The sequence below is a fragment of the Ilyonectria robusta genome (assembly GCF_021365365.1).
Source record: "Ilyonectria robusta strain PMI_751 chromosome Unknown BGZ61scaffold_22, whole genome shotgun sequence".
Lineage (NCBI taxonomy): Eukaryota > Fungi > Ascomycota > Sordariomycetes > Hypocreales > Nectriaceae > Ilyonectria > Ilyonectria robusta.
Window position 1 is genome coordinate 871,257 of NW_025764456.1, and position 19,826 is coordinate 891,082.

A 19,826-nucleotide genomic window follows, 5' to 3' on the forward strand; every position below is an offset into this window, starting at 1 on the left:
ATATTTATGAGCCGAGTTCCGGCGCCCTTGTTCTTCCCCAACACGCGAGCGACTTCATTGGCGTGTGCGCGGATGATGAAACAATTATCCACAAAAGAATACGAGGTAGTTACGACAGATTTCATGATTCAAAGGTTCAACGGAGAAATCGACGAGACCGAAGCCGAAAGTAACTAGCCATGTAAAAAGGGGTGCTGACACAGTGATGTAATATACTAAAATAACGGTCTGCTTCTCGCCTTCAGCTGCCTTAGAATACTTATAAATAACCCCTTCTAACGCTTACCAGTGAGTTCATACCTCTCGAGATTAGATTCATTTCCCCGTTCACTGGTTGCGGCAAGTAGGGGCCGTTCCCGCCGGCGAAGAGGACTACCAGATCGCCTGCTTTAGCTCTCCATGGACAAATACCGGATTTGCCATCAGACGCTTTGAAGAGACACCTACCATGGAAAGAGAAATATTCGAATGTTTATGCCTCGGAGTACAGCCTTCTCAGAGTAGTAGGGATGGGATTGCATGTGAGGCGAATACGGGCTCCCAGCTCTCGCCGGTGCAATTTCCGGATCTTTGTAGATACTTTTGGCGGCCCTACCTGACCAGCAATCACCAACTAATACTTTGCCTGGCAGCAGAAACTATGGCGCGCTGAGTAACCTGAGGGGTGACAGTATGACACAGTGAGCCATGGAACTCGCAGTTTCAGGGAGACGAAGGGAAATATGAGGAGTAGTAGACTAAGAGAAATTGACTAAAAATTGAAGCTCCAAAATCGAATTTCTCAAGGAACCTTCGCCGCCCTCTGGTGGAAGCCCTTCCAGTGGCTGGATAATCACACATCGTATCAGGAACGTGTTCCAACAAACTCCACGTAATGGTCATTCCCGTAGCGACCTAAGGGTCCTCAACAGGCCGCAAAACTTGATCCAATACATAGATTCCTTGAGCAGTAGAGCCGTATGAGATATCCGTAGTGGCAGACAGTCGAGCTTGTGGAAGGCTCTCATACTCATCATTGGTTGTGGATGCATACACCTGTTGCGGATGGCTGCCATACACAGCATCAAATGTAGAGCCATAAACATGCTACTGCTGGGCAGGATAAGTCTGTTGCTGTAGAGTGGACTGCTGTAGACGATGAAGAATCAGATACTGTTCGAAACCTGGGCGACATGCCGGCATTATACGCACCGCGACCATAGAAAGAGTCCTCAGGCTGCATCCCAGTATATATCTGAGCTGCTGGGGGAGGAATCTGATTTGATTACTGGAAGGCAGGATGAAAGGGAGAAGTGGTGGCTGGATATCCTGGTCGTATTGAACTGTTGGCGTTTCGGCCGGGCTGTAGGAAGCTACCATACGCACCACTTGCGGTGGCATGGGCCTGTTGCGGGTATGCTGAGCCAGCGGTACCAGTGTATCCGGGAGCGCCTGTGCCTGGATATCTGGGGCCGTCAAAGCCGGAGTCACCGGCATAGGGATCCTGCTGGTAGGAAGCTTCGGTAGGGCCGTGGTGTTCACGAAATTGGTGCGTCTCGGAGTAGCGGTATTGTACTACAGGTGAGTTAGATGAGTGTCTCGCTGGCATTTCTCGAGGCATGAATACCTCCAGTGGTATTGCGCGAAGTCTGCGCTCGTCTCTCGCTATCCCATCTTGCGGAGTCTGCCTTGAGATCTTCGATCATGGTCTGTGAAGTGCGGTTAGAGTCCAACCGTACTAACCCACGCACGTAAAATGTGTAGAACGAGTTCCATTTGCAGGCGGATAGGACATACTGTTGACAGATTTTTGTATGCGGTGATATAGTAACCTAGGGCGACTTGGCCGGTTTGCGGGTGCTATTGAGAGCCCAATCAGCCATTTAATCCAATGTGAGCAAGTTTGGGGTATTGTCTGAGTGGCGGACATGCTCCAAAGCACAGAGAACACCATGATAAACATATCATACCTCATAGTGACCAGGACGAACTAGTGCATCGTCGCCTAGGTAGAGAGTGATGTCAGCAGAAATGACTTCGCGGTCGATGCCATCTCGAGGCACGAAATATTCTTTCTGTCGGATGGCACCACGCTGAGGGCTGGCATCATCACTGGGGTAAATGTTCCTTCCCCGTCGGCTCCCTCTTCCGCTCGTAAGCTCCTGCGTCTCCTCTAATGTACCAAGACCCAAGTCGGCCGGGGTACGTGCACTGCGTTCGCGACTTGTGTTTGAGCTAGACGGGTGGACCACTGGTTGCGGCATTGGCGATGATGGCTTAGTTGCCTGACCTTCACGGCTAGACTCAGGAACACCCTCGGGGCCACTGACGCGAGAAGACGTAAGATCAGAACGCTCTGCCATATGTTCGGCTTGATTACCAAGGGATTTGCGTTTGGTTACAAAGTCAGAGAGAGAGGATATTTGGACAGAATTTGCCTGGTAGTATCGTCGTATGTCCTCGAAGATGCTTTCAAGAGGAATCACGTACACCTCGCCCAGCATATCAGTGGCAATGATGTGCCCGTATATCTTTCCTCTGACCGGGTCGATTACCCACGAACCAGAGTCTCCGCTTGATACTGCATTTATTAGCTCTATGAGGCGTAAGGTAGGCTCACAGCAACCTTACCAGAGCCAGTGTCTAAACTCAAAGTATAGACATCAACGAATCCCTTTCCTGGGGCTAGTAAAACCCTCGTGGGCATGGTTGAAAGACTGCCGGACTTGCAGTCTTGAGAGGGCTGTCCCATGATGACGACGGGGCGGTATCCTGTTTTTGGCAGAGATTTCCCGGAGACAGCCGTCAATTGGAATTTCCGGGCTTGAGTTTCCGAGAAGAACAGGTTTGGCCGATAGAAAGTAGGATCCAATGTAAACAAAGCCCAGTCAAGATATTGATCCTTCCAATCAGTGTAGTCTTTAAGCATGTGGAGAATGTTACCGAGCTTTTGTGACTCGACGAATGACCACGCGGAATTCGATGCCCGGTCAACATCGACGCCACTCAGGGAGCGCTGATATTCAGGCTCATTGTCTTCGCCCTCGGAACATATTTCATCTCCCATTCCATCGCCCATTCCATCGGACTGTTCTAGTTGGATAAGCCAGCGGGTTTCTTCATCAAGATCCAGGACTTCAATGGCAAGATCCGAGTTAGGCGGCACAGAAGAAGGTTGCCAGTCGACAAGGCCATGGCTCGCTGTCAGTCCATATAACTGGAAATCTCCGTCACTCTGGACCACTTTTATAATACCGCCGAAGGTTCCATGTAGAGACTCTCCCAATCCGTTGACAAATCGGATGGGAGTCCCGCATAATGTCTCTTGAGATAGCTGATCTAGAGAGCAATATACTTCGATGGCCGAAGGGCTAACGATCCTGTCTCGATTGGGTTCAGAGTCGGAGATTTTATCCACCGAGTCTGAAGACGCCGCTAAGTTGTGTTGAGGCAGATTGTGCTCCTCTCCAACTGTCAAATTGAGAGGTCGGGGACTGATGATGACTCTGAATAATGGAGCCGACAAATCGGGCGGCTCGCACAAGGCTTTGGCGCCTTTGTGATTATCGAAAAAACGCTTGATACGTTTGTACTGTGCTGTGGAACAGAAAACGACAAGGCAGTCCCTGGCATCGGAGGCGTCCTTCCCAATAACCAAGTATCGGATTGCTATAGCTTTGATAGGAACAGAACTCCCAAAGAAGTGTTTTGCAGACTGGAGGTAGTTAAGAAGGAGCCGCTCGATTTCCGGGACGATTTCTCTGAACCGAGCCAGTTTCGTCGCGGCAACGTCCATCTTGAACTCGAATAGGCCTTTCTCGTTCTCCAGTGGGAACGGAGTGGCCCTCGGAATAGTGGCAATCGTCGAGTGTGTCTCTTTGCAAGCTCCAGGAGTTATTGCCACTTTTGCCTCATCGTTGGGATCCTGGATGGCCTTGGCTGTTCTTGGCCCCAGTTCAGCTACCAGGGAGCTCTCAGGTACAGTGTCGAGTTTTGAGAGAGGCAAACTGTGGCCCCTCTCAATTTGAACGTCGGTCATAGTGCTGGTTCTTGAAAGCATCTGTATGCCACTTCTCGACGCTGAGAATGAGGCAGAAAGCGATTGTGAACAGCAGCACAGCGAAAGGCCTCATTGAGCTTGAAACCGGGAGCGGGGTTGGAACCAGTCAGAGCGTGGAGGGGTACACTGCCTTCTACACAGCCTCAAGATGTGCATTTTTATGGCTAATCACATGCCATGGATGATGGTTGCTGAAGTGCTGGTTACATGATTGGATGCCTCGTTTTGGCAGCATGGCGCTGCGCCATAAGCGAGGCGTACTGGGGAAAGCCATCACACGGAACCAAGTGATCTGGCTTTCTTCATTCATGTTTGAATGTCCTTACGTTATGGCCGACTTGATCACTTTTCTGTGTCCGCTTGATGGCGTGAATGATGCTCGATTTCAGACCTTGTGTCGGATTCTCTGGGGCTGGACATCGTGTACTACCTGCTCTACTGCCAAGCCATGTGAAGGGCAAGAATGCCCACAACGCCGACTTCTGCGACTTGAGCCATTCTTCCGATATTACGAAGAAGTCGCAGGATCATACGTCCCAGAATCGTTTATGCCTGATGCTCCACGGGCGTTGAGAAGCCATGAAGACTTGTTTCAAATCATTGAGCTTTTGCAGGAACGGCCATCTGCTCCTCGAAACGAACTATCGACATCGTACTTCGCTATCAGAAGCAATGGAAATGGACAGCTCCCCTCGCTAGACGACCAACATCGGGCCTTTAACTTGGCTTTGAGGGTCCTTCTCATGGTCAGTTGCTGTGTCGAAAACCAGAGCGGAGGTCTCTTGGAATCTGGAAGAGAACCATGTGTCTGGAGAAGCGATCAATCCGTGGCTGACTTTACGACGTCCACCTTTCCATTCAGGGAGCATCCAAGTCTGGATGGAGGGTGTGAATCGCCTATCGACATAAAATCAGAGTTATCAGCAATTAAGCTCAAACGAATTGCTGGTCTGAAGATCCAAGGAACAACAGAGCTGCGAGATCACTTGAGATTAGATCAGAAAACGGGGGTATTGGAGATTTATCACCTCACTAGCGTGTTACGAGAACACCTCAGATCGTCGGTTCTCGAAGGGCCGTCGGCGGCGGGCAGCGCATCAAGGTTAGTACGTCAAGCACTCCATGAGCATGAACAGCCTCTCATAATTATAGGGGAATTATACCACGACAACTGGCTCTTGAAACCCTACAATCTCTGCGTATTCTCTTCCCTTTGGACTCGGATTCTCAGTCGTTACTTCGGTCGCTTGTGTCGAAAGAACTTTTCGATCCCGATTGCTTGCGCTTTGGCACTACGTCGTATCAGCGACAGAATGAATCCGAGACAAGCTACTGGTTTTGGGGGTCTCGGCTTATGGATCTATTTGACGAAATTGAAAACCCTAAACCTCGAAGTTGGTTGGAAGTTTGGATGGACAAAAGAAGTAAAGCAAGACACGTGATGATGGCGACACTTATAGGTGTTATTATAGCTGTTTTATTAGGCATATTTGGGCTTGCCGTGGGTATATTTCAAGCCTGGGTCGCATACGAGGCGTGGAAGCATCCTGGATGAATTGCAAGTGGTGGCATATTTGATGTGCACATTAAAACGAGCTGTGGTTGCAGGAAACGAATGTTCAGCAGTTTTAGTGTCTCACGATCAAGTAGTGAGCTCGAATTTGCTCAATCTTATTTCAAAACGTGACGTTTTTACGCAGGATCTGTTTTTGAATGATATGAACCTAGCCAGGTCAGGTATGTGACGGAGAGGGCTACGCTCACCCTCGCATGTGTGAAAACTCGCACGGTAAAATTATACTTTTCGTTTAATTTAAATCCAACGTTCTATTTCGCCGCAATGTGGTAACTGTTAGAGTAGCTCAACACGAAATTGCAGTGAGTATGTGGTGAGCGAGATGTGCACTATTACTTGAACCCCCCGAGCTTCATGTTCACCGTGCAGTGAAATTGAGCCTGATCTCTCTAGACAGGTACAGTCACGGGTGTAAAAAGCAAATAGACTCGTCATCAAATTTGCAACATTGATAGACAGAGAGTCAACACACTCGCGCAATTGTATTCGTCGGCGCAGTCACTCCAAACGACAAAAAATGATGAGACTGGGATTCGAACCCAGGAGGATTGCTCCACCAGGAAATTGAGGTGTTAAGGTTGACCTTAACCTGGCGCCATAACCAACTCGGCCATCTCACCATTGGATCTCGAAGGACCCGCTTGTGGATTGGTGTTTTGGCTCGCTCATCACTATTGTTATGTGGTAAGTAGGACTCTGAGCAGGGCCTAATCCCAATGTTAAGGCTGCGTAAAGAGCTCATACGAATTATTCGATTCGCCTCATTCAAATATTCGCATATCGGGATAGACGTGGCCCAAGTCTGATATTGAGGCTGCACTGACTGTTGATACCAAATCAACCCCGATTTGCCTCGTTTGCAAATTGGCAGGCACTTGATATGACGGGTATCCAATCGTATACTTCGCCTTGACCAAACCGTTCTATGACAGTCCTATGTCTGGGAATATTTGTATGTATCTTGGTTCTATCTTCGCCCTTGCGCTTCTTTCTTGTGTGTTGAATCACACTTCAAAGAAACTCGAAGAAACTTGAGCTCCGTCATTAAAATATCCGCCTTTTGAACTAGTTTTGACAACACATCTATTCAATATGGGAACAGGTCATCATACATCATGCACGATGATCAGACCAAGTTGCCATTATCATATCTGCGACGTATGTAATATAATATGGAATATAGAACCCAGCCAGCTAATGACATGACTGTTAGGCATCAGGATCCGGCTGCGAGCGAGATTGTCGAGATGGAAAATTGGATTGTGATGGAAAAGGGTCTAAACTGGATCGAGAATAAGATGAATTGCGGAATTGAAGATTTCATTGATGATTCAGTACCTGTAAAACTTGGAAGTCAACTGAGACATGTACCGACAACTACTGAACATGCTAAGGGATACTCATCCTGAAAAGCAAAAGAGCGCTAAAGATACTGGTAGTGTAGGAAATGGGAACTTGATTAGTGTAAAAATCGTGTTGACCGTTTATTTGGGTGATGGAAATACTTGGAATTTATCATCCGGTAAGTGGCAAGGACGTGAGGTTGAGTTAGTTACACTGTGATGGTTTGCAGGTACGGTGGGCCTTTCCTTTCACTGCCTAAGATTACCGACAGGACAGAAGCCGTGCTACTTTAGCAAAAAAGGATACTTGCGGATTTAGAGTACCTTGAAAAGCAGACAACAGTTGCGTATATGAGATCACTGTTGACCAGAAAAGAGGTATAGTATTTTATTGTTTAATGTCTTTCATACTATGCGCAGTATCGTGGTAAAGCCTGTCGAGCTTTCGGGTCTAGGCAAGCCAGATCACGAGCCAGCTCGTACTGTATCTTGTAGTAATACATCGAAACAATAGCAAAGGGAATGCTGAGGAAGGCTAGGAGAGCAACCCCAATCGCGACCCAAAAGGTCAAGAAAGGTAAAAGATTTTTGCCATTCCTTTCCAGAGCCAATTGCTTCACACCACGAGGCTCTTCGTTCATAATTTCTACCAAGTCAGCAACTCGATGCTTCCAATGTTGGAAATGCCCCAAATCCAAACAAGAGCTCCTCGGTCTGCCGCAGTAGCCCAACCCGTAGAATGATTTGCCATTTTGTCGCAGAAATGATTTTGTGAGGATCATTCAAAGGGAAAATAAGGTTGAAAGTGTCTATAGCTTCCTCAAGTATTGTGTGGGGAATGATTGTTCGCTTGGGAGTTTGAAGATGATTCCAAAGAGCAATCTTATGTTCATAAACGATGATAATCCGCGACTTCCAGTTGATAATCAAGTGGTCAGCAAGATTAGACGTCCATAACACCCGAAAACTCTTGGTACTGCACAGATATGGTATTGATAACGTAGCATCGATCCTGCCGGTACTTGTACTTGTCGTGAAAGGCTGTCGACTGAAAAAGTGTGATTTGATAGATTCTTCAAGACTAGACCCATGTTCCCATTTTATGACTGATGCAAGAGCAACTGTCGGCGAGCGGTAGCTTTCTTGTGGAGCTGTTCGAACATCTAACGAAAAGATGATGCGTAATGCGAGGTCCAGAGATGCATACAGTAGAGCGGGCTCCACTGATGGCGATTCAGAAGGGGCCAGCTTTCTGGCACAATCGATGGCTCTATCTTTGGAGGATAGCAAATCGTTTGTTTGAGCAAGGTCACGTATTAAGGAAACAATGTTATGCCCAGCCATGGCTATTTGACCCCCCGAGGCTTTTGACCATGGTGGGCCGAAGTTCATTTGCAGACGGACAAATGATAAGAAGTTGGAGTAGCCGTCCTGCCGGAAATCTTCTTCAGGGATATCGGGCCAGATTATTTGTAAAACTTGTAAGACATCGCTGTTTTGCATGGTCTTTGTTGGTCTTGTCAGCTAGCGTGCCAGCTGTGTTCGAAATCGCCACAATCCCTCCATTTATGCACTCCAGGCTTCCCCATGGTTCGCGGACACTTTACTCTAGACTTGGTGTCACACAAGGCAAAAATGCCTCGGGTTTCTGTTGATGCCTAAGCGGGGTAAAGCTTCATTTGAAAGTGATGATAACAACGATTTGATGTCATTGGGTGCCTCGTGTGGTGCGTTCGCTGACCGCCACGCATGACACTTCGGAGTGAGGCGGAGCAGACGCCTCTTTTTAGAAGATTTCATGGACAGTAATCAATCCCAGCGTTTGATGCTAGGTAGTAACTACCTCTCTTCTTCCGCTTTTTTTTGTCACCAGATTTCGACCACCTCTTATCTCCTTTGCAGAATCCCGTCAGCCACATCATTACGCACGACAGTGTTCATCGTTCTTAGTTTCGCCTAATTTAATATGCAATCAATTCGCTATGGGGATGAGGAAATTACGCACAATTCTCCTGCTATCGATCCGGCGATAATTCCGAGTGACCCGCCCCAACTGCTCTTGAAAGAAAGTCATGGAAAGAAAGTTTACGTCGACGACTGGAGAACTTTATACATGCCAGATATATCGCCCCTTGGATAGTCCAATCTGATGTGAGCCAACGGAATCCGGAGGGTAGAAACATGGAATTGGCGCAACTTGGCGTCGATTCTATCATATCATCAACACAGTCGTTCATCGGCACTGAAACGTCTCAGAATACGATTGCAGTCGAGTCAACACTGCAATATCGGTATCAGAGCCGCGAATTTCCCCAGACTTTTCTCCACGGCTTCCGGAGGATGGCGAAGATGAATTGACGCAACTCGGTGTCAATTCTGTCTCTTTATCAGTGCCGCCCTCGATCGGTACTGTAATTACTCAGATTACCAGTGGACTCAGCACCACAACCTCTGCATCTGAGGCACCTGTTTTCCAAGACCTTTCTCAGCATCCCATAGACCCAACGCACGTGAAGCTCTTCAAACTCCTTAAAGCCGCTCGCGTGTACTTGGCTGAAGGCGATCACACCAAAATTCCGCCCGATGTTATGGAACAATGGAACACAAAGGATCTTGGACGACTCATGACAGACCTAACGGAGGTCACCATGAAAATCTATCGCAAGAGCACAGATCGAGCAGCTCGCTCTCTAGTCACTTCTGAGGATCATACTGTCTCTTTTGAACTACGCATGTCGGGTAGGGCTGCGAGAGATGCCCGACTTATCACGCTCAGGCCTACCGTGTGGATTCTATGTGGCAGTCGTTGGGCTTGCAAGGACGTCAGAGACGCCATGAAGGACATCACTTGGCTGAGGCTACCATTGGAAATCCATGAGGGCTCTCCCGAATTAGCGACTGTGGAGGAAAGGATTGACGTGAAGACCTTGGACCTCAATAATGGCATCCGGCTCGCTAAGGAAGTCACGCTTTACACCAACGTGGAAATACCATCACATGGTACAATAACAGCTAATGGCCTTTTATGCTGTTCTACTATCAGAATTGGAGATGCCTACTTGCATCACATTAGTCGTATCGGAGGTGTCATTTCAATCAATGGAGCGGCCGCTCAATACGGCGTCACAACAGCTCATGGCATGTTGAATAACCATTTTGTCGTTCAGCCGAGCAAGAGCACCTGGTTGGATTCCTCACCTTCAAAATTCGGTGCTGTTCATAACACCTTCTCGGAATATGAAGTTGAGGATGAAGATGAGGGAGAAGAATCGGATGGTGGTATCGACATGGAGGACCATGATACGATCTCCCCGGGATTGGTTGGGTTTCGGGACCCCCTCCTTGTGTCTGAATGGCGTGGTGTTAGCACTGGCATATCGCTGAACTTTCTCGGTGCGTCATTCGAATGGAATTCTCGTGGTGCACTATATTGTCAACTATATCCACCACTTTCCGAAGTCGCCTCTCAAGACATAGACCATGCTTTGCTGCCGTTTATGACAGCTACTGACTTCGAGATCCCCAACACCTACCTTACATCACCAACACGGGTTCAGGCCATAACGGCTTACAAAACCGACGCTGAACTCATTCGAGGTCCTGTAATGATTGCACTCGGAGCTAAGTCTTGTGTAGAGGGAGAACTTCTTCCCGGTTCCACATGCCTTACTGTTCATGGACAGATGTTCTCACTGCGCAAAGTCATATTTGCCTCTCGGTTAGGTGAGTGTGTCTGAGGACATCGGGGGTTTTGAAGCAAACTTGCTGACAGAAACAGCCCCCGGGACTTCGGGTTCATGGGTGGTCAGAGAATCATTTCTCTGTGGGATGGTCATGGCAGTATCTGAAACAGAACCATATGCTCTCATTATGACTGCCGAGCACTTGTTTCGGAATATCAAGTCCCGGGATAAGTCTATTCGCAACATCGAATTATATGCAGGCCATATAACCACCGATTTGATTCCATCCCATCACGGAGGTTGGAGCATCAGCTTCTTGACCATCGTCAACTGGATCGTCAGCATCTGGGCCTTGGTATTTTTCATGCTTGAACTAGTGGCGGTATGTTGAAGTAAAGACTGTTTTTCGTTAAAATAATTCTCCTGCCAATGATGCTGACAACGAATTAGCAACTAAATTATCCAAAGTCTCTATATCTGCTTTGCTTTTTTTCTCGTGTGCTCGTGACGCTAACTCTAATGGCTATACTATTGTTTGTGGTGGTTGGTGGACACACCGAAGTTGCTAAATATCTCGTCATTGGATTTGTAGCTGCATTTATAATTCAGACATCGGCGTCAACAATTTTAGGAGCGGCGGTATGTTAAGGCAAAGACTTGAAATTATTCTCCTGCTGAAAATGCTGACAACGAGGTAGCTCCTATCATCTAAGACTTCTCCATATTCTGTTCTGCACATGATGCTAACGGTCCTAATTCTGGCGCTTCTGGTGAACGGACTAATATGGCTCAACAGCCATATCCTGGGCAGCGAAGTCAATGGACGCATAACTGTCAAGTCCAACCCTGAAACCAGACAGAGAATATGTCTGAAATTGGAAATAGGACTTCTCACAGTTCAAGTTGGTCTGGTCAATAGACCACTTCGGGACATACAACTCAACTTTGAATGGGAGCGGAGAGCACGTGAAATTGGGGCTGGTTAAGAAATTCTGGGTGCTTGGATTATTGGATGCCTTGCGTGGCGTGTATGTGCGACGGGGGAGCTGAAGCTATAGTGGGAGACTATGTAGCAGGTATTAATGCTACAAACACAAGTGAAGTCCCTCAAGAATTACGAGCTGCCGCCCGCTCTGAAACGCCATCGTCGTCGGGTACCACAGGACCCCGTCGTAAGTTGTGTTCAGATATGCCCAAACTCACAAATTCGTTCAGCGCGGGTCAATTTCATGTGTCAAGGTTGAGTAATTCTTGGGTGATGGCATTAGTTAACAAGCTACTCTCCCCAGCTTATCAGTTCCAGGATCAGGATGAACCATGCCACTTCCCCCGCGTTTATTTCGCCGTGGACATTAGAAGAGGCCAGATTCCGGGGCGTCTGCAGATATGAGAAGATCCGCATCCTCCGTCGCGTCGTCGAGAGAAAAACTCTTCGACCGACGCGGCACCTAACGGGTCAAGGGCCGTCTCGGGTGGGCCGCGATAACTCCACTTTGACGGCGTTACCACGGGATTGAGAGGGTCTCGTCGGATCCGTTGGAGCTTCTAGAATGGATCGAGAAAAGTTCTGCTCCACTTCAGCCGGTCTAGCAGGAGTCGGCAATTTGGCTGGGGCCATCTTTTCATTCTATGACATATTTTCCAGGGGCCCTCGCCAATGGCTGAGTTTCCGCGACGTAACGACGCCGGCGAACGCGAGCTCTTACGTCGACGGAGCGCGTTTTTACGTACAACATTGTACCCGTATTCAGTGGGCTGTAACGTTTAACATTGGCCGTATGTGGCTCTTTTGTACGTTCTACCTTGCCACTTGCTGATAAGACGGTCGTAAACCGGGCCGCTCTACGGAGTACGACTCAGAGGATTCGAAATCCCGAGCCAACCCGCCTCACTATCGCCAATGCCGAGCCCCTCTGACCTTATCGGAACTCCCTAGCAACCCGTCTCGTAGTGAGGGAATAGAGACCATGTATCTGTCGTCACGCGCAGCCTCCGTCTCCAGGTTCACCTTGCTTGCCGCGGGCTGCTTGTGGAGCCTTCCGTGTTTCCAACTACGTTCCGGCCCATTGCCACCCCAGACTCCTTGAACCATGTGGGCTCCGATATCATGTAGTTTGCGCCCTATGTAGACTTTCAATCAAGCTCTGTCATCCATCTCCGCTCTCTGGAGTCAGTCCTTGTCCACTTAAGTAATACCCCTCGACCCCGTTGTCTCATTCCCATGTCCCCCACACCTCCTCGTTCTTCTCACCCGCATTCTACCAATCTCGTTCAGCGACTACTAGACTACCATATCAACATGGGCCAAGATATTTCCGCCGCGCCGCCCTCTGGTGCTAAGAACCAGCAACAGGACCCTGAAGCCGGTCTTCAGAAGGTCGCAACACCAACGCAGTCATACCCTGACAACACGGACGACAACAACAACATCTTCGGCGAGTCGAGTGAATTGAACGATGACCGGATGAAGCAGATTGCCGCTGAGGGCAATGCCCACTTCCACCGATTGGGCTGGAAGCGTCTGTCCATCGTGCTGGTCGTGGAAGCCGTCGCCCTTGGCGCCCTCAGTCTTCCCAGTGCCTTTCACACGCTGGGAATGATCCTTGGTGTCTTTCTGACTGTATTCTTGGGACTGGCCGCTGTCTTCACTAGCTACATTGTCGGTGAAGTCAAGTTGGCTTTTCCCGACATTTCACATTACGCTGACGCTGGACGTTTGTTGCTCGGTAAAATTGGACTCGGCCGCTTGGGATACGAGGTTTTCGGCGCCGCGTTTGTTCTGGAGCTGCTTCTCGTCGTTGGATCACACGCCCTGACTGGCAGTATTGCCCTAGTCACCATCAACGGAGGACATCTCTGTTCGATCGCCTTCTCCGCTGTCTCGGCCATCATCCTTCTGATTCTTGCGATTCCTCCTTCATTCACTGAGGTTGCGATCCTGGGCTACATCGACTTCGTTTCCATCCTTGCCGCAATTGGACTCACCATCATCGCTACAGCGATTCAAGCTAGTGATTCACCCGGGGGTTTGTCTGGCGTTACGTGGTCTGCCTATCCCAAAGACGATCTAAGTTTTTCCGAGGCCTTCGTTGCTGTCAGCAATATTGTCTTCGCCTACAGTTTTGCCATTGGACAATTCTCCTTTATGGATGAGATGCACACACCCAAGGATTTCATGAAGTCCATCTGGGCGAACGGTGTGATGCAGGTCTTAATCTACACCCTGACTGGTGCTCTCTGCTACGCCTTTATCGGATCTACCGTTCAGTCGCCGGCTCTGCTCTCTGCTGGCGAACTTATCTCGAAAATCGCCTTCGGCATTGCATTGCCCGTCATCTTCATCTCGGGCTCTATCAACACGACTGTTGCCCTCCGCTATGTCCATGGCCGAATCTATAAGAATTCGATTCACCGCTATATCAACACTCCTATTGGCTGGGCTAGCTGGATCTTGATTGTCGCTGTCTTTACAATCATCGCATGGATCATCGCCGAGACCATTCCCATCTTCTCCGACCTCCTGTCGCTCTGTTCCGCGCTTTTCGTTTCAGGTTTCTCGTTCTATATCCCCGGCATTATGTGGTTCGTTTTCCTGTGCAAGGGAAAGTGGTATGCTCGGGAGAACATCGCCATGAGTATTGGAAGCATCATTGTCTTCATTATCGGAATTGTAGTCCTGGTCGGCGGCACATACTCTACCATTGTCGATATTGTAAGTCACCTCACTAGTGAAGCTCGCGCGATGACAAGATTGCTAATTACTCACAGAATCACCAAATCTCGACCGGTAGCGACCACGCACCATTCACCTGCAGATCGGTTTAGAGGGTGGCGAATATAATCCGAGGGAACGTCATCAGAGGACCATGTCATGTTACTTGGCAAGAATTTAATTGTTTGGGTTATAATTCCACTATTCTCTTCTCGAACATCGAAGCATCAGTAGCTCAACCGAAACGCTACTGCATGGGCATGACTCCCTATCCCAATGCTTTAAATCCAGCCCGTATTTTAATAAACTTTGGTGAACTTGCATGGCAAAAGGGGCAAACCCGCTCCAGATGTACCCTCCGTCCCAAAAAGTCTAGGATAACACCAAACTAGAGCCGGAGCGTATAGGGCATCTAGCGCATCTGGTGCTGGCAGTTTAGTATGTGTCCACGAAGCCAAGTGACAGGGGATATATTATTAGTATAGTTATACAACTACAGAAAGTCAAGCGCGTCGATCTCAGTCATCTCATCATGATCCCCGTCAAACAACGGCCAAAAAGTATCAAACGGGAACAGTTCGCACGAAACATCCGGTCCAATCTCGCCATTGATTCTCCCAAGGATGTATCCGCGACATAACCTCAACCATCTGCACGTCCATGCATCCAGATACTTGGGACGGTGGACGGATTTGAGGTCGAAAGCATCGGGAAACTCCTTCTCCACTATGTGCAACGCTTGGTTCCTGTGATCATGACCTTGGTGAGCATTTCCACACCCGTCAAATATCTCTGCCAGACACATGTGTCCGACCGCAACCAAAAAGTAGTTTACGTGTGAAATCATCTGATACCCGCATGGCGTTGCCGGTCCTTTCTCCCTTCTTGAGATCAATTGAGAAAGTAGAGGGGTAGCACCAACGTCGTCTTTCTCCGGCTGATACAAAAGTACCAATGCACCGAAAAGAAGGTGGAAGTCTGTCAAAATGCAGTCAGGTCCACACGCCTTGGCCTGACAATGGGTTGCCACTTTAGCAAACGCCTCAGCTGCCTCTGTTAGGCTTCCCTTCGCCACGCATGCCAATCCGAATCCTATCTGCAATCTATTCGAGAACAGGTCCGGAAATCTCGCCTCTGCGAGCGCGAGACAGGTTCGGTAGTGCTCGTACGATTCGAGTTGCTTTTGTTGTTCGACTTGAGCTCGTAACGATAACGCCAAGATTCCGTGCAAGTGAATCTCTTCTGAGTCGTGGACTGTCTGGCGCGAGTGCAGGCGGGATAACATTTGTCGAATGTACATCTCGCCCTCTGAGAACATAAAAAAGTAAAGTAGACAAACCACGGCTAAGCGCAAGTCTCTGTCAGCTGGCTTGCTATATCGACCCGAACTCGCAAGACTAGACATGTTTGTCTGTAACACCTGCAAGGCCTTTTCCCTCTTCCCCATCATCAATTGAGTGCCCACAAGGGCGTCGAAAGTCATCCGGGCCTCATTGAAAGAGCATGCTGCGAAAAATGAGTCCATATCGAGGTTGGCAAGTTCTTTCTCCGCATCCTCAAATCGGCAATTGTCGATATGATTCCAGGCAATCTGATAGATGATGAAGTTTAACATCTCATTTCCCTCTTCGGTGCCGAGGTCAAGGAGTTGTTTCGCTTTCATCAATACGTCTCTTTCTTTGGAGTTCTTCGCCATATAGTAAAGGCCCACGGAAGAACGGCGTACGACCTGAAGACACGACCGGCTGTCGACACGGGTTGTCTCGGTCATAAACTGTCCTAACAGCCTGTCAACATCTTCATCCGTACCGTGATAAAAGTACATCCCGCTAAGGTGCACCACCTTCCTCATCCTAATCTCCGTGAAAAAGCTACCGTTTGCCACTTTCCGGTAGCACCATTCTCGTAAGATGCTTCCGTTCGATGCCGAAACCTCCGTGTCTACTAGCCTTTTCTCCAACTTGGATGCTAAGACTTTGGCTTGGTCTCTTTTCCCCAACTGAAAGAGGCAGTCTACCCAGCAACATGTGAATACACACCACCATACGTCGTTTATTGGGTTTCTGGGCCTTGTGTCCATAATTTCTGATGCCCTGTGGTAATGCCTCGCGGCTGATTCGTAATCCTCATTTTTGTCGTAAAATAGCAAGCACTCGCCTAGAAGCCCCTCTGCTATAGCCTCTCGGATATCGTCCTTTCCGTGGACTTTTACCAAAGCAGCTTGGTATATCCTATACGCCTGCTTTGGTCTGTTGGGTCTGATCAAACAAGCAAATGCCAAGAGGCTGACGAACGACATGACTCTGAGAGATCGTTCCAATGATTGCATCAGTATTTCCATAGGATCAACCAGAGCTTCCTTCATTTTCAAAATGGAATTAATTGAAGGAGAGATAAGAGCAAGCTGTCGCAGGCCAAATCCTCGACCATTGCTCATGATTCTTTTCAAACCATTTTGAAGGCCTTGAGCATCAAGATCGGTGAGGCTTTCTATTTCCTTGACAGAACTGGAGCCTCCATTCACTTCTCGGTTGCCAAGAAAATGATCTGAAATCAACGCCATCCATCCTCCACGATGGTCATCTGGTCCGGATGTCTGGGTTCGTTTCAAAGCCGATTGCCTGACCCGACCGCCAATGTCGCTAGATTCATCCGCCGGTGCGCTCAAGCTATCCCAAGCACCCCAGAACAGCAAAGCGTCGTCCCAAAAGTGAATGGGAGGTGGCCATTGTCGGATGAGATAACGAACTCCATCCAGGCCGCGGATTCTTGCGAGTTGAAGAAATCGCTTAAATAACTCCCTGCTTCTTGAGAAGTAAAGTCTGACTCCAAGAAGTGTGAGGTCATATAACCGGATGCATAGTTCAGTAGCGGATATCGACTCGCAAGCTCATCAACCACGCCGACTTGATCTAAATGCTCCCACTTGACTTGCTGCAGATATCTCAAACATGAGAGCCCAATTTTGCGATGGCAATAACTCGGCTCAAGGCGGAAGTAGGCAACACTACTGACTTGGTCGTACCATTGGTCCGCAGGTCGAAGCAGGAACTCTCGGATAGAAGTGTGCCCAAGATAAATGAGATTCTCGTTGGTGGTTATGAAGTCCCCGCATGCATCTATGATTCCCTCTTCGCTGATGAGATTCTCCAGGTAGTCAGAAGTTGGTGAGGCTAATGGGCAAGCAAAAGCGTAGGCCATGCGAAGTTCCGTCAAAGTTAGAGGCCGGGAAGCGCCAATGATGAGGCTAAGAAGTCCCTTTGCGCGTATCATGCCAATTGAGGGATTGGTAGACCTCCCGGCGAGTCTCTCCATGAGCATTGAGAAGAGTCGATGATACTCTCGATCCAACTCATTAGGCAGACGACTCAGTGTCAGGCTGATTTCTGTAGGACTGAACGACAAACGCAGCTCCGTGAAGACCAGCTTAATCCACAAAAACATGACCGTAGATTTGGATTGCAACTCGAGTTGGATTCTGTTGCGAAGAGTCTCGTCGGTGATATTGGGACAGTTGTCCAACTCGGACGATATGAATTTGGCCAAATCATCTTCGACCAGTTCTCTCGTCAGCTCGATATGTAGAGGCCATCTTTGGAGACTCGCACGAAGACTGGACTGCCTGCCGCTCAAAAGAAGGCGAATTTGGGGTGTGGATTGGAGCAACCCGATCAAACACGCCAAGGGACCACTTTTGATGTTGTTCCAGTCATCAGCTGATTCATCGATTCCGTCCAAGACACAAAACATATCTGATTGATGGTCTTGGGCCAAGGCCTCGATCTCAAGGGCCAGAAAATCGGGATTCTTGAATTGCATCTGGTTCGCCAACAAGCGCGGTATGTGGCGGTTTTGCTGTTCTTCGGGGAGACTTTGAAGAAGTTGCCATAGCAGAGCTCGCAGCATTGCATCAGTCCGCCTCTCTTTACCATAGCCTTCCCAGAAAGAGAAGAAAAATGTCGTATTTCCTCTCTCCCGTAAGCTTTCGACCAGAGATGCAGCCAAGACAGACTTGCCGCAGCCCTTCACCCCATAGATTAAGAGTACCCTGCCAGGTAGATCGGATGCATGTGCAACATTGGTGGACGAGGAAGTGGCGACAACGTTTGTTGGCGTTTGGGTGGTCCAAATTCTGAAGGCTTCTTGAGACCAAATCCACTCTAGCGTGCCCTCCAGCTTCTTGGGAATGAAATTGGTTGCCGAGGGCCTGAGAAACTTGCTCAGCTGAGTCCTCTGGTGAACGTTGAGGGTAGACTCGGAGAGATATATTTGCAGAAGGCTCTTCAGTCTGTCCAGGGTGTCCCTGCGTTCATTGAACTGCTTTTCGAATCCAGTGATAACCAGTTGTGCCCTCTTCAGAAAACCAGGCCCTCCATGTGAACCCTCGACCTTTTCAACTAGACGCTGCAGGCCTATGACTTCGTTCTCAACATCTCGGATGATAGGGGATAGTCGAGAATGCTGGACTCCGCCGGAGGGGGTTCTTTCCTCTCGTCTCCGGATACTGTCAAGGATCTCAGCAAGAAGGTCGAGTTGGATGCGGACGCCCTGAGCAGTCTTTGCAGTTCGGGCCTTGCTGCTGAGCTTTCCCACAGCATCAGCCGTACGCTTCACGATTTTCAGCAGCTCAGGAATGGCTGCGATGACACCAACAACTTCCATGGCTCTGAATTTGATATGGGCAGCTGGAGTTGGAAGATGAGAGGAGACAGTATCAGGCCGAAGCAGCCCAAAGAGCGGCAAAGTAATGCCGCATAAGCAGAGGCAGTATATTACCTTATCCGTTTAGCTGCAGTAGGGCTCCAAGTCTGAGGGTGTGCCGCCAGTGTTACACAAGGCTGTGCTGCCAGCACTGCCAAATGAAAAGTGTACAAATGGCTCGCCGCAGACATCAGACAACCACAAAAACGCCTTGTTCAGGCATTTCTTCCAATCAATAACTTACCCAGTGCGGGGTAAAGAATGTGCGGTCTTTTCTTCGGAGCGGGCACTGGCTGGCTTCCTCCTTTCTCATCTCTTCAAACTGCTAGGCACGATGGTTCTCAATCCCACCAGTGCCGTTGGCCTTGCAGCCGGCATTCTACAATTTGTCTACTTTACTTCCAGGCTCGTCAGTGTTGCGCACGAGTTTTCCGAGACATGCAACGACGCGACGTGGTGACTAGATGAACCAGAATTTTTCATATTGCAGATAGAAGAAGCCCTCTCTAGGTACGAAACGTAACATGGCGACCATAAGCCATGTCATTTCTCGACGAGCTAGGCTTTCAGCTGAGCTCATGCTTTAAGGTGGCATGCTCAAGAATTAGAAAGACTACAATGCTTCTTTAATGACGCGGTTAGGCATATCGCGGTATAGTCTACGGTAGTACGTTTCCGGTAACTATCAGGGATCAGACCAAGCGGAGGCCCTGTCAGGTTACGAGACGGGTCGGTATGATGTGGTCTAATGTTGCATTGTGTTGGGTGCGCC

General features: G+C 48.8%; 6 protein-coding genes and 1 non-coding gene across 7 annotated transcripts; 3 read left to right on the forward strand and 4 right to left on the reverse strand.

Moving 5' to 3' along the window:
- Positions 1-1,264: 1,264 nt before the first annotated feature.
- BGZ61DRAFT_537085 (uncharacterized protein) lies at positions 1,265-4,018 on the reverse strand (the record flags this gene model as incomplete). Its single annotated transcript, XM_046254486.1, has 5 exons — positions 1,265-1,554; positions 1,607-1,688; positions 1,777-1,839; positions 1,950-2,560; positions 2,611-4,018. The coding sequence occupies 5 exons, from the start codon at positions 4,016-4,018 to the stop codon at positions 1,265-1,267; spliced, it is 2,454 nt and encodes an 817-aa protein (XP_046099438.1).
- Positions 4,019-4,395: 377 nt separating this feature from the next.
- On the forward strand, positions 4,396-5,537 carry BGZ61DRAFT_317023 (uncharacterized protein; the record flags this gene model as incomplete). Its single annotated transcript, XM_046238885.1, has 2 exons — positions 4,396-5,117; positions 5,192-5,537. Coding segments are annotated over 2 exons (1,068 nt in total), but the record flags the coding sequence as incomplete, so codon positions are not given.
- Positions 5,538-6,133: 596 nt separating this feature from the next.
- Positions 6,134-6,235, reverse strand: BGZ61DRAFT_t180. The gene has a single exon. It is a non-coding gene; the product is annotated as a tRNA-Leu (tRNA).
- Positions 6,236-7,612: 1,377 nt separating this feature from the next.
- Positions 7,613-8,461, reverse strand: BGZ61DRAFT_482788 (uncharacterized protein; the record flags this gene model as incomplete). Its single annotated transcript, XM_046249424.1, has 1 exon — positions 7,613-8,461. One exon carries the CDS (start codon positions 8,459-8,461, stop codon positions 7,613-7,615), a length of 849 nt encoding a protein of 282 aa, XP_046099440.1.
- Positions 8,462-9,546: 1,085 nt separating this feature from the next.
- BGZ61DRAFT_521442 (uncharacterized protein) lies at positions 9,547-12,087 on the forward strand (the record flags this gene model as incomplete). The annotated part of the gene is made up of 5 exons (XM_046252491.1): positions 9,547-10,351; positions 10,463-10,681; positions 10,737-11,023; positions 11,251-11,280; positions 11,340-12,087. 5 exons carry the CDS (start codon positions 9,547-9,549, stop codon positions 11,625-11,627), a joined length of 1,629 nt encoding a protein of 542 aa, XP_046099441.1. The 3' UTR covers positions 11,628-12,087.
- A 1,018-nt stretch (positions 12,088-13,105) lies between these two features.
- On the forward strand, positions 13,106-14,466 carry BGZ61DRAFT_497597 (transmembrane amino acid transporter protein-domain-containing protein; the record flags this gene model as incomplete). Its single annotated transcript, XM_046251180.1, has 2 exons — positions 13,106-14,353; positions 14,410-14,466. 2 exons carry the CDS (start codon positions 13,106-13,108, stop codon positions 14,464-14,466), a joined length of 1,305 nt encoding a protein of 434 aa, XP_046099442.1.
- Positions 14,467-17,017: 2,551 nt separating this feature from the next.
- Positions 17,018-19,015, reverse strand: BGZ61DRAFT_537088 (uncharacterized protein; the record flags this gene model as incomplete). The annotated part of the gene is made up of 1 exon (XM_046254487.1): positions 17,018-19,015. The coding sequence occupies one exon, from the start codon at positions 19,013-19,015 to the stop codon at positions 17,018-17,020; it is 1,998 nt and encodes a 665-aa protein (XP_046099443.1).
- Positions 19,016-19,826: the final 811 nt, after the last annotated feature.